The sequence below is a fragment of the Aulonocara sp. 'chitande type north' Nkhata Bay genome, linkage group LG13, assembly GCF_057382095.1.
Source record: "Aulonocara sp. 'chitande type north' Nkhata Bay isolate Kocher_YH1m ecotype deep benthic linkage group LG13, A_spYH_male_GT1.1, whole genome shotgun sequence".
In the NCBI taxonomy this organism is placed as follows: domain Eukaryota; kingdom Metazoa; phylum Chordata; class Actinopteri; order Cichliformes; family Cichlidae; genus Aulonocara; species Aulonocara sp. 'chitande type north' Nkhata Bay.
In genome coordinates this window covers 33,937,078-33,950,728 of record NC_141356.1, presented here as the reverse complement: position 1 = coordinate 33,950,728, position 13,651 = coordinate 33,937,078, and the positions used below count along the sequence as shown (strand labels likewise).

At 43.3% G+C, this 13,651-nt stretch overlaps 1 protein-coding gene across 4 annotated transcripts in view; it reads left to right on the top strand.

Annotated features, from left to right (window-relative positions):
* The first annotated feature begins 522 nt into the window (after nucleotides 1-522).
* vps8 (VPS8 subunit of CORVET complex) overlaps nucleotides 523-13,651 on the top strand; it is a 73,766-nt gene continuing 60,637 nt past the window's right edge. For 3 of the 4 annotated variants that reach the window (XM_086260116.1, XM_086260115.1, XM_086260118.1), the window contains exons 1-2: nucleotides 523-644; nucleotides 4,318-4,386. In XM_086260116.1, the coding sequence (XP_086116242.1) occupies nucleotides 573-644; nucleotides 4,318-4,386 (141 nt within the window). In that variant the 5' untranslated portion in view covers nucleotides 523-572. The remainder of the gene's footprint in view (nucleotides 645-4,317; nucleotides 4,387-13,651) is intronic. The other variant, XM_086260117.1, reaches the window with a different exon arrangement.

Sequence of the window (13,651 nt, the reverse complement as noted above, 5' to 3'; positions counted from 1 at the left end):
CAGGAGAGTTTTAAGCTTCTTGTGTGTGCATTTTATAAGGAATTTTCTTTGTGATTTTTTTCTGAAATGCAGAATGTACAAAGCAGAGTTTGAATTCAAGCCAAACCTCATAAGCATATATTACTGTATTTTTTTAAAACAGATGAAAATATTTTGTGTGAAATATGTTTAGTGTACAACTAAAGAGACACGTATTATACAATATCAGTGAATATTTCTTATGATTTGATTGGTAATTACACAAATTTTTCTTTGTTTGTGCAGTTACTTTTAAAAGTTTGTTTTTAAACATTTTTTTCATTGATCATTAAATAGGCTTTATAGCCAGAGTTCATTTAACGAGGTAATGTCTGTCCATCCTTTTATTTCCACTGGTCCACAGGGTCACTGGGAGGATTGAGCCGAGTTCACTCACTGTATGTCCTGCGCTTTTATTGTGAAAGGAAGGGCGTAAAACCCATTTCGAGTTCCGATTTGAATTGTCTACGCATTGTCGCGCATGCGTAGATCAATATACGGAAAGCGCCTCTGTTTTCTGCAGCGGTCCGAGTTTTGTCCGTGTAAACAGAGACATGTCGCATTCCCCGGACTCCCACAGCCTACTGTCTGCCTCTTCCCAGCTGAACCTGATGGAGGTGGACTCGGTGAGAGGCTCTTTATTCGTCCTGCTTTGCTGTGTGGGGTTAGCGGGAGCACGAACTCCGCTGGGGTGTAGTTCAGCTGACAGCGGTGACGTTTACAGGTGCATGAAGAGCTGGACTACACCTTGATCTAGGTGTGAAAGAATGACATGCGACTGCAATAAATCACCAACGCACGGGCCTCTGACGTGAACGGGCAGAAACGCCGTGTTAATAACGATCATGATTATCCTCCGATGGCTCAAAATGAGGCCCAGTGGCGCCTGTTTGTTTACACTTTTTCAAATTGCATAATATGATGTAATGTAGTGATGAAAGCCCATACCAGCATTACTGTTTTCAAGGTGAGCTTGGTGAGCCCATTTATGCCCAAGGCTGTATGTTAAAGTGTGACAGCTGTCATGTGACGCATGCGCAATCATCCAGGTGAGGAAATCCCCAAAAGTTAATGTGTTGCACACGCTTAGAATGAACTGGTTTTACGTCCAGATGAGCAGAATCAACCTTTTGGGATGTAATCAAGTAGTTCTCACTGTGCTGTCGGGACGTGGCACAGTTTATCTAAACGAAAACATCGATTCCCCAGACTGGCAATAAGACAGTCATAGAGATCATCCGATTTCTGCTTTTCTCTTTTCCTTAGTTTGACCTGGTCCTTTTTGCAGATTCCAGTTTTCTTTCTAAGAGCTATAACTGACATTAAAGAAAAGCAAAAAACCCCAACAACTTTTCTTCAATGCAAAATATTTGTTATAAAAAGAGAAATAATTCTAATTTTCCCCAAAGTGCTGTAAGCTCCATGATCTTCTGTCATTGAAACAACTGAAAACATGCACTGCTACTGGAGAGCTGCAGCAGATGAAGAGAGAATAAGCTGGTGTACAGCCTCCCACCTTTACCTCACCAGACAAAAGCAAGTGCAGAGATTTTTGTAACAAAACAAATGTCAAGTGTGTCCATCGTTTACCATCAGAGGTTTCTAACTTCAGCATATAACAGGAAATCAGTGCTTTTTTCGTTTTCTCCCCAATTGTCCTTTAACCTTCTTGGGTCCTCATGACGAGGCTAGCTGCCTCTGAGCTCTGGATGTTGTTAATTGTATCCACTTTGTTACCATCTTTAAAGTTCAGCTGACTGAACGTGATTTAGTGTCTGAGGTTTGTTGTCACGCACATTTTTGCAGTTTGCTTTGTTTCTGCACTCACAGCAAAGAGCTTCCACGCTAACCACATGTTAGCTTGTTCTGTGAATGTGTGAGCGACATTGTGCCGCTGAGCAAGTGCTGTGCATGCTTAAAATCAAATGGTTCATAATAATATATGCGAGGCTGCCTGGCCCGTCACTGGTCAGGGCCCAAAACATGGTGAAGATTCTTGTCCCTGGCTGATCGGTGCATCTGTGGTCAGTTTTAAGGAGAATGTTCCTTTTTTAAAAGCAAAAGATGAGCTGTTGCATTTTTAAATGACATTTTTTACACTCTCAGCATTAGTCTTGTATAAAACAGTGTTCATTGTCCTCTGCAAAAACACCTTCAGTGCACAGATGCATTTCTTTTTAGTTCTTCTAATACATGATCTCAGATTTTCCTAAGAAACACTAATTGTCCACTTCATTGGGTACAATTAAGTACAATTGTTTAACTGCATTTGAATGGGAATTCTTAAATCAGCCAATCACATGGTATGAATTTAGTGCATAATTTCCTGGGTATTTCCCTGGGAGTTGCTGTTGTCAAAGGACTGGGAAGAATGGCGAGTCTGCTTCGTGCTGTTAGGAATGCAAGAAGAAGTCAGTCACCACTTGTTACAACCACGATATGCACAAGAGCATCCCTTTATGACAGCACTGTGCTCATTCTCTGATGGCTGCTTCCAGGAGGATAACACCATCTCATATCAGCTCAGATATGATGATGAGTTCACTGTACTCAGATGGCCTAAACAGCCAACAGATCCAAACAGAGCAGCTTTGGGACGTGATGGGACATTTGCATTGTACTGCACCAGCTCTATCATGTCAATCTCAAAGAAATGTCCTGGGAAATGTTTCCAGCACCTGAATCTGTGTTCAGTGAATCAAGCTGTGTGATTAAATCATGATGAAGTAATAGCAAGTTCTTAGGGGATCCTGCTAGATTGGCCATTTGGCTGCTGTTTGCTTGAGGAGCAAGACTTTCTAGACAATGTGGGCAAAAAGATGGGTTCTTTTAATTTAATTGCACAAGCATTTGCCTGCATTAAGAGAAACAAAAGAGACGGCAACTGAAAGAAAACAAATCTTCCATTAGTAAGTATCAGAAAATTGATCCATAAATGGAAAAGCAGCTTTGAGCTTTGAGCTCTTTCTTTGTGTTAGCTGCCTCCTGAAGCCTACAACCTCAGTTGGAGTTAGACAGTCAGCAGCTTTTCAAGGAGTCTTCTGGCTTCATGAGGACAGTCAAAGCTCATTCTGGATTTTGACTGCTTTTCGTTCTGCTCTCTGTCAGAAGGATCTGCCCCTAATTATGATATTACACAGTGGACTGTGTTTCAGCAGTAATTAAAATGTGCTTTTCTACTCTGTAGGGTCTCTTCCTTCAACTGAGACATTCCTAACAGGCTTCACAAGACACTGTGCTGCTGTCATGTAAAGTAATCTTAGTAACATAGCCCTGCATTGTAACCTTAGCACATATTTATGGAAGGCTGTCATAATACAGTGTAGCTATCTAATGCTGCCATCTGTTGGTCAGCTGCATCTAAGCATGTGTACACACAGAGTGCAGTACTTGTCATGTATGTTGGGCTTAAAGAGCAGAGAGTTCAGGATGGAGCAGCTGTCGTTACATGTGTCCATTATGCAAAGCTGTGTATGGAAGCTTTGTTACACGTGTCTGCAAACCGCAGCACAGTCGTCTCTATTGGATGTGACCGAGTGTTTGCTGTGAGAGCCACACAGAGTGGACGTTTCATCTGGAGTCTGCAGGAGCTCGATCTGCTGAAAAAGGGAAATAGTGTCAAAGAATTCTTTTAGCACACAGACTCATAATTCTTACAGAGAAGAAATTTAGAGGAGCAGCAGAAATGAAGTCTGTGCTCCTCATGGGCAGAAGTGCATCAGCTGTTGTCCATATAAAATCAACCTTCAGACTCAATAACAGCAGTGAAAACTTTCCTTTAAGTTGTAATGGCTGGACGGGATAAGTCTGTAAACTGCAGTCTGCAGCTCTTTACACAGGTGGTTTATGTGGCTTAAGCACCTTTGGCCTCGGCTTCCACAGTCAGACTGTCCTGAACCAGTCCAGTGATTAAAACTTCCACATGCTCCTGAAGCTCCAGTTTGTTAAATGGAAAAAGTGTTAAGTTGCAAATGTAGCTTGATTCTTTAGACTCCGGGCATCAAACAGCACCAAACAACAAATAAAGTAAATAGCAAAACAAGCTGGTTTTGCATGGGCACTACCCACATACTCAACTCTGCTGCTCACAAATGTGTTTTCCTTGCAAAGCAAAGCTTAGTTTGAAGAATGTTCAGTCACAAATTACAATAGATTATTATAAATTGCAGTCATAATTGTGCTGCATGCTCTCTTGTGTTGTGCTAAAATGCATTGTGTACATGATAAGTTAAAGCAGGACACCGAGACACTAGTGCAGCGTTCTGATCCTGTATGTTTCTGTTTGACTTTTGTTCTCAGATTGATGATAAGGAGTTTGACATTCCACAAGTGGACACACCTCCCACACTGGAAAGCATTCTCAATGAGGTATTCCATGTAAAAAGTGTTTATAATTAGCTACAAAGCTTTCTATGTGTTGTGGTAAGAAAAGCAAATATATCATTGAAATGATCAAACGATGACACAAACACACACGTTTAAATCATGCTAAACATCAATATTCATGTTTTCACGAGTCTCTGGGAATCATATTCTCGTTGCCAATGAAATGTTTATTTTTAAATGATTATTTTTAGGCCTTTCTCTGGCTTTATTGGATAGTTACAGTGAAGACTGACAGGAAAGCAGAGGGAGAGAGTGAGGGGGGGATGTGTCCGCGGGTCGGACTCAAACCCTGAGCCCGCCGCTCTCAGCCATATGGCATACGGTTGCCCGCTCATCCCACTGAGCTAAACCACACCCAAGTGTATGTTTATTTACAGTGTTTTTCAGTCAGTCCACTCCACACCTTTCCAGCTGCCACACTCCAGCTCAGCCAATCACTGCTCTATCATCAGAAGACGCATAATTAGCTGATGACGCCACACCGTGAACCCACTGCTCCTCCCCTTCCCTGCAGCTGAGCCACAGACCACACCCTGTCCCATACCCCCACTTCTGACTTAGGCCGGGGAGCCGTGCAGCCTAGCCCACCATGATCAGCAGTGACTATGTGTACCCCCAGCCTATGGACCAGCTTGAACTTAAAAGGCTGTAAGGCCAGATAGCACTGGGTGATCTGGCTGTTGGCATGCTTCATGCTTCATGCTACTGCAGCAGGGTTTGATCTGACCAGATGGTGAAAGAGCGCCCCAGGAGGTAATGGCGAAAGCAATCAACCACCCCGTCGACCCGGGGAATGGGATACGCATGAAACTGTGAGACCTCGTTCAGGTCTTATGGTAGTCAACACAGAACCATATAGACCCATCTTTCTTCACCACAAAAACTGTGGGGCGTGAATCTTCTATTAGTCCCATTTTCAGCACCTCCGCCTTTTCCATCTTAACAATTTGTCTTTTGTGTAACTGATGGGGCCGTGAGCACACCATCACGCCAGGGCGCCTGTCAAAATTGTCCTCTATGTGAGTGGTACAACCAGGCAGGATGGAGAACACATCTGCAAAACGCTGTTGCATTGCAGCAACATCCGCTCTCTGGGCCTGTGTGAGATAGTCCTCACAATGGAGGGAGGTGGGAATAGTGAAACATGGCGTCCCCGGCCCCAGCTTATTTTTTCCCTTCACCAGGCTCGCCAGAGAAGTGGATTTAGCTTCTCTCGATGCTTTGAGGAGGTCAGCGTCCCCCACCATGGCTCTTTGCCACTTGGCGAGTAACTTTGAGCTAGAGGAAGGGAGCAGCACAGCACTTTACCTCTTGGTAAAGATGGTCTGGGCCTAGCCCCTCTGTTGGGTTCCTGTTCTCCAATGACAACCTCCCCACTGTGTGTAGCTTTAGTCCAGAACTTATTGAATGTATTTCTTAGGTGGGCTTGGACTTTCCTCCCAGTTTTCTTTAAACACCCCCGCGGCTCCCTGCCATAGAGTAACTCAAAGGGAGAAAGTCCTGTGGAGGCCTGGTGTAGCTCCCAACAGCAGAGGGTCTGGGCAGTGATCCCAAATGCATTCATCCTTGAGAATTGTGGAGTTTTATCCAGCTGCTCCACCAACACATTGGTCTGAGGGTGATAGACGCTGCAAGACACCAACCCACAGCACATTGATTGCTTCATCAAAGGCGGTGCTTTAAAATAATTGGAATGGGTGTCGTTTCTGTAGAGATGATGGAAATGAGAGACTGGGTTTAACCCTTTAAAACCGGTCAGAGCCGGCACGCTCCATTTTGCGTAACTATTTTTAAATCCGGGTGTTCTGCAACCACGTAAGCTAGCGCAATAATTTTTTCTGCATATGAAACCGGAGGAGTTGTACTTACATCTGATGCCATCAGCTTGTCCTCGGTCACGGTTTCCTTCCACATATAGCTTTGCAAAAACTGCATAAAAAGCACTCGCAGCAACAAAAACATAATATTCCAGAAACACGCTTTGCTGATCCGATCAGCTGTTTGTAACACTTCCTCCGTCCATCAGCGCGAACTATCGCATGTCCGCCATGACCTGCCCGAAACCGGAAGTGACGTCATTTTGCGGAAATGTAGTTTTTTACCATCGTGGCCTTATGAGCCTATACTGGTGTTTTTAAAAGTTATCTTTGACTTTATGACTTTCTGTGTGGTTTCTGGGATGCTTAGGACTCATATTGCACTGCTGGAAATAGTTTATTTTGATGCAGATGCTGCTTTTTTTTGCAAATTTGCATTATAATATTTATTTTCGTTTTTCCTGCAGTGTATAAAAATTGGTGTATTTCAAAAATAAAACTATGACGACACTTAAATTAAGTTTCCTGTGGTGGGAAACTATTTTGTGCAACTTTTTTGTATTTACAGTTTTGAGGGATAAGCCTCTTAAATTTCTCTAACTAGAAATATATGTTAAAAAACCAAAAACGATTTTCAATTTTTTGTAGTTTATCGCATTCTTTGCAGTTTTATGTAATTGCTATGCACATAATGCAGACATATTATTAAGATTTGGGCTATAATGGTTGTATTGATGTATAGCAACTTGAAGTGCTCCCAAAAATGGCTCCACAGCAGGTAAAAATATAATATAAGCTCTGGCGGACTTGGTTCTGTGGTAGGTCTTAAAGGGTTAACAATGTCTGTAAACAGTTAATGCAATTCTTTTTTGAAACTGTGGAATGAAAACTGAAAGTCAGTTCCATCTTGATTGCTTGATTTAAAATGTATTGTGGACACGTACGTAGGAAAATGACGACTATGGTGTCTTTGTCCAAAAACATACAAAATACACAACAAAGTATACCAAACTGTACCGTTAGTATCTCAGTGCAAGTTTCACGCCTTGTCTTGTGACACAGGTGGTTGTGCAGTGTGTGTTTCACATAAATATTTTTATGCACAGTATTTAAGGCTTCAGTCAGATGCTGCAGGATGGTGGATGATGAGTGTTTTGTGTTATTATCATTTGACGTCGTCACGCTGCACTTTCCCACAAATATTTAATGAATGGGTCAACGTGACTGTTCACGCTTTGAAATCAACCATGGTAATTATGTAGATAAATAAGAATAAGGAAGTCCACGTATTTAATTCCTCTTGATTACTTGTTATACTATTGTAATTGTAATTAGTTACTTGTAGATGTAACCTTTAGTTAAAGTTTCCTGGGTTTATGTGTTAGATTCTCAGCTCCGGCTATAGAGGAAAGCCGTTGTCAGTTGTCCGACCCTTTGACTGAACATTCCCATAGCGGTTAAATTGCATGCATGTCCAGCAACTATACAGCAAAATAAAAGCCAGTAGATTTTAAAGTGGGCAGTCATTAACCAAAGTGTCCTTGGGGAAGTAAACAGCAGCTAGATAAATGTCCTGTGCCTCAGGCTTTTGCAAAGCTTACTCAGTCTTACTCTGGCCTGTTACTCAGGCTAATCTTTCCACTTTAATGTGTTATCTTTCTTATCCTGGCACGCCTACTTGTGTGCCAGGATAATAAAAGACGGAGGCATATGTTGTGACTTAATACTTTAGCTGGTTGGCTAATAACAACTGATAGCTTTTATGTGTGGATGCTGTTCTGTGTCTGGTGTAAGAGGTGAAAGCACTTTTGTTTCTCAATTTAAATAGTTTTTCATCAGCTGCAGTGACTTCTTGCTGTTGCTTGATGGTGTAACAGTTTTGTGATGCAGGCACCTGTACTGGACAAATAAGAGGGCTGTTACTGTTACTCTGTGTAGAAAAGGAGTGTCTGTAATCTGATTACGATTCATTTTTCTTCCAAACTGACAGTAGACTACAGTGACTTGATGACAAACGGTGTTTGCTTATTCAAAGTGCCCTTGAAAGGACGCCAAAGTAAGCATGTGGGTGCATATAATCTAATCAAAGCAGAGCACATTAGAAATGTGATATTGGCTACTTACCGGTTAACTCCCTGACACAAAGTGGCTGCTTAGTGAAAGAAATAAAAATATTCTGCAGGTGGTATAGAGATAGGAAACACTCTATTTTACCATATGCTGTGGTTAGTTGTCATGCCATACAGAGTTAAGAGCTTAAAAAAAGCAGTCACGAGAGCAAATTCTCGCGAAATAACAAATGATCAAAGTTCTCTGTGATTCAGACATAGTTTGACATTCTGGCAGGGTCTCACGTTTCAGACCCACACTGGAGTTTTCCTCATGGGAACAAGCCTTGCACTGACTTGTGTGACCAGATGGGTGTGCAGTGTTAAAGCTGAGAAAGATCTGTATCCCAGCAAGACTGTTTTCGTTTGGATTGGGAATAGTGAAAATGTAACACTCATAAATGCCTTAATCTTACTTCTATGACGTGTTTCGGCTTTTCCGTTTGGTGGTCACTACAACAGATCGCCTGGCTCTGTCTCAGCCTACCCATAGCATCCTCTTCTCTCACACCAACCCCCCTGATGTCTTCCATTGCTACATCCAGGAACCTTCTCTGTCCTTGCTGGCTGCTCTATCTTCGAGATCCTTTGTCCAAATCCTTTCTCCCTCCTCTGCACGTGTGTCTAGACCTTGGCTGTGGTGAACCCACTCCTTTTCTCTTTCCACAGTGTTCGTTCTCACATAACGCTTTTCCTTTGCCATCTCCCTCTTTGTTGTACATCTAGCCTCCCAGCACTCCTGTCTACTTTGTTCATCTCCATGACTGTTGAACTTTCTCATTGCCAACCTCTTCCTGTGAATGCTTTCCTGTATCACCAAAACTTCATGTTCTCCTTCCTCTGTCCAACAGCATACACCAGAAGTTCCTCAGCACTCCAGTCGTGCTTTCTCAGCTCCTCCCTGAACTTTGTGGACTATTCCTCCTCCTTCAACCTCCACCATTTAAATCCTTGCCTCTGCCTTCACTCGCTTTGTCTTCTTAATGTCTGAAGCCATTCTACAGACTGCCATCTGACAGAGCCTGGCTGCATTCCCCTCTGACACCACCTTACAGTCTCCCCTTCTGCATATGATCCTCCTGTGTCCACTGTCATGCTAGCCTTGCTATGCTATATTCCACATCCTTCTGAAGTATCAGAATCCACCAACATCTGTCCTTCTGCATTTCTCTCCTTAATACCATACCTACTGAACACCTCCTCATCACATCTGTTTTCTTCACCTACATGTCCACTGAAGTCTTCTCCAGTCCCCACTCTCTCCCCTGTGGACACTGTGTCCTACTTAATCCATCTTACTCTGGAAGTAGTCTTTCTCCTTAAACTGACATCTAACCTGTGGTTCATATACACCGATAACATTCAACATCACCCATTAGATTTCCAGCTTCAGACTCACTTATTTAAAAAAAAAAATTTACGCGTTACCATAACGACGAGAGTGCATTAAGGGGCACAGAGGAGGATGTTACTCTCAATGTTGTTGGCGCATTTCAGGAGGAGGCTGCTAATAAAGTTACACAATCACCCCACATAGCAAAACTGGAATGGCCCGGATCTGGCCCACACAATGTGTTTACACATGGCCCACATACCGCAAAGAATGACGGCCTTTTGATGGCCCAGATCAATCAGGTTTGCCAGAGGTGGCCCACACATGGGCCAGCACAAGGCCAGTTGCAGGCACACTGCTGGCCCTGAACAGTTTCAGCTCTGGCCTCAGATGTCAGCCTAATGTATCCCTTAATCAAGCCATGTAATGACAACATGTGCCGGAACATAACAGTGCAAAAGTAACATGACAAACCTCTGTTCAGACAGTGAATGGACTGATTCTTATATAGTGCTGTTCTACTCTCCCGGAAAATAGGAACATAAACACTGCCATCATTGCCAGACCTGGCCCACATCTGGTTGACATACACTCAGCCATGACACCGGTCAGTCAGAAGTGCCAGCTTGATGGCAGATCCGGGCCAGACCTGTTTTCTATGGGCCTGGGCCACATACACCACAATCAGGACAGATGTGCTATAAGACAGTGCCATCTATGCCAGGCCTGGCCTGTATCTGGATGACTTACGTCTCATCATGCCAGGCGTCAGCCAGCAGTGCCGGCGTGATACCAGATCTGAGCCAGACCTGCTCGCTATGTGGGACACGGTGAATTCTTGTTTATTATCATATTTATAGAAGTTTTTGTGTCGGGCGTATCATGTTATTTAGTTGTTTTTATCCGCCACACCTTACAGGCCGGTCCATGAAAATATTGTCGGACATTAAACTTGTCCGTGGAGCAGAAAAGGTGGGGGACCGCTGGTCTAGTGTATCCTTATCTAATAACGTGTATAATTCTTGTATCCTGTTAAAATGTTGTTAAGTTAAATGTTAGATCTGATGCGATGAGAGTTCCCATCCTTCATACAAACATGATCGGGGAGCTCCGACATGGAAAGCAGATTATTGACTTGACTTGATTTGTGTTTTCATAAAGTGAATAATGTCATTCAGACTTATCCCAGCGCTTGCACAGTGACAGGACACCTTGCTGTGTGCGTCTAATATAGGGGTGGGTTAAAAAAATCGATATTCCTATTCAAATTAAATAGTTTTTTCTCTGTCAAAAAGCCCCATTTCTGCTTTTCAGTACTGAAGAAATTTCAGCTTTTACACATTGTGCCAAATTGGAAAATGCTTAGCTAAAATCTCTGTTTGCTCTGCTTCACTTCAGCAGCATCAGGTAATGTTCACATGTTGATTCATGGTTTTCTTCCATTTTTGATCTACTGCAGCATATAGTCAGGGGCGTTATATGCTACAAAAGACCGGGCCAGGAACACCTCAGTGTTTTATCCTCAGTGACTTTGACACAGTCTGCTGTGATGAAGTGTCAGCTTTCTTGTTATACTTAGACAGTTTACACTCAGTTTGTAGTTGCAGAGAAACAGAGTTAAATATTTTTAATTTACAAGGTGTAGCAGGTTCCTACTTGACAGTACATATCCAAGATAAATGACCATAATTATATTTCTGAGTTGACCTTGTGAATCAGAATGAATCGGTTGTAGAAATCAGCAACGATGCCCAGGCCTAATGGAGCTCCACTTGTGTTTCTTTCATGCTGTAACCGACTATTTCATGTTTACCATTCATGCATTACTATCAGGGAGTGACGGTGATGGATATGGGGGGGGGGTTTGAGTAATTGCTAATGTGAATTCTGAAATGATCAAAATGTGACCACATGAAAGCAGTGCCAGAGATTCCAATTCAGTGATGTTGAAGGCTGCACACAGATCAAGCAGAAACAAAGTCAGACTCTCTCTTTCACCCGAGCACATCAGGACATCAACTGTTTAAAATGTGGGGAGGGTTAAGCAAAGGGGTGACAGTGGCTGTTTTTGAAGTATTGTGGCCAGCACCAAGATAATAAAGAGGTAGGTGCTCAGATGGGCAAATGAGAGAAGAGAGCTGAAAATGTAGCAGGTAGGAAAAAGTGTCGAGATGTCCTGTGGGAAGGCAAAACTTTTAGAAGTGTGAAAAATACCTTACAAAACAGTAAAACGGACACACACAGGATAGATCCAGGGTGAAAACGCGGTCGAGGGTGGTGCCCACTGTTTTGACTGGGACTAAATTCAATGACTTGGTCAGTGTTAGAAGAATCATCAACCACAGTGAGCTGGTCAACTTTAAGAAGGGAACATAAAAGCTGATTTGAGAGGGCAGCGGTGCTGTGGTTCGAGCCAAGCCTCTGTCAGGTGTTAGTTAATGGACTCAGGCGCAGACCGGGAGTCCTTGCAGAGTAGACAGTCAGTTTATTAATACAAACCAGCAGAGTGACTGGCGCTGATAGCTCAACGATCCAGCGACGAATAACACAGTGCTGCCATCTTAAATAGGCCTTGCCATCACCTGGGTAGGCAGTAGGTGTGGAGATGCCAGGGGCGGGAGCCCATACTGAGCACCGCCCCCAGCAGGTGAGAGAGAGCAAAAAACAACAAAACACATGTTGCCTAATACAGGATCAGCTGGTGAGGCACAGTCTCAATGAGAACTAAAGGGTCTCATTTTTAAGAGGTAATGAAATCCTTTTCATAATAACATAAGGTTCCTTATGTTAGAATTACAGAGATTGGTAGGTTAGTGCTTTCTGATGACCAGGCCACTCTGTCTTACATTGTGAGCTTGTGTCAGTAACTGGGATAACGACTGAGCATAAAGTAAGGGAAGAGCTGGCGACAGCATTGTGGAGCCAGGACTGTGGTGTGCTGCACTCAGTTGGTGAGGCTGGAGCTGGAAGATGAAACCGAACTATTCATGACTGCAGCAGCTCGAGGAGATCCAAAGAGTCTGTCACATGTCTGCACAGCTCCTTCGCTGCTAGGACTCGGGTACCTAACCGGCTGACGTGGTCTAATGAAAGTGAAGAATGCTTCCAAAATAGATGATCAGTGTCAGTAAATGCTATAGTGAGTGATGTGCAGGTGTTTGTGAGCCAGGTGTGGAGTTTTGATTTGTTTTGAGAGTTTCAGTCAAGATTCAGTAGCCCCTGGCTTTTGGTTCAGATTTTCAGTTTTTGTTAGAGATGGACCGATCGATATGACGTATCGATATCGCTCCGATACTGACCTAAATTACTGGATCGGATATCGGAGAGAAATAAAAAATGTAATCCGACCCAAAGTATCACAAAATCCCCTCACAAAACGCGCTACTTGGCGTAACCCAGCTCGGCGCATCGGAGCAGCATGTGTCACGTGACAGAGCGGCTGTTGTCTGCGAGACGGCGGTCTGGAGCATTTGGAGCCTCCTACATGCTTCCTAACTGCGGCATTTCATCTCGGGGAAAACTCTCCCAGAGAAGTGAGGTGTGTAAGCTCATCCCTGGATGTGTATTTCCACGTTAAGCAACTGATGTATTGAGCCACAGCTGGACTGAGCTCCATACTGAGGTGAAAAGGAAGCGATTTGTCCCGGACTAGAATTAAAAAATAGACACAAAGCTGGAGTTGTTCTGTCTTTGCTGCACAGTTGCATCTACTTCTCTCATTCTCTCCCCCTCCCTCTCCTGTTTCTACTTTAATCATGAAACTGATCAATGATCAGCTGATCGGCTTTTCTCTCTTGTTTGTTTATCGCCCGCTTTGTGCCAGAAAGAGGAAACCAGCAGATGTCGCGGTAAACAGCAGCAGCACGTTTAAGCTTGATCAGCTGTTGTTAGAATTTATTTAATATTAATTTCTAGTATCAGCTGATGTTTGCTGGAGCCACAGCTGTAAAGCTGCTGGTCATGATGTTGGTTTGGATATGTGGTGAGAG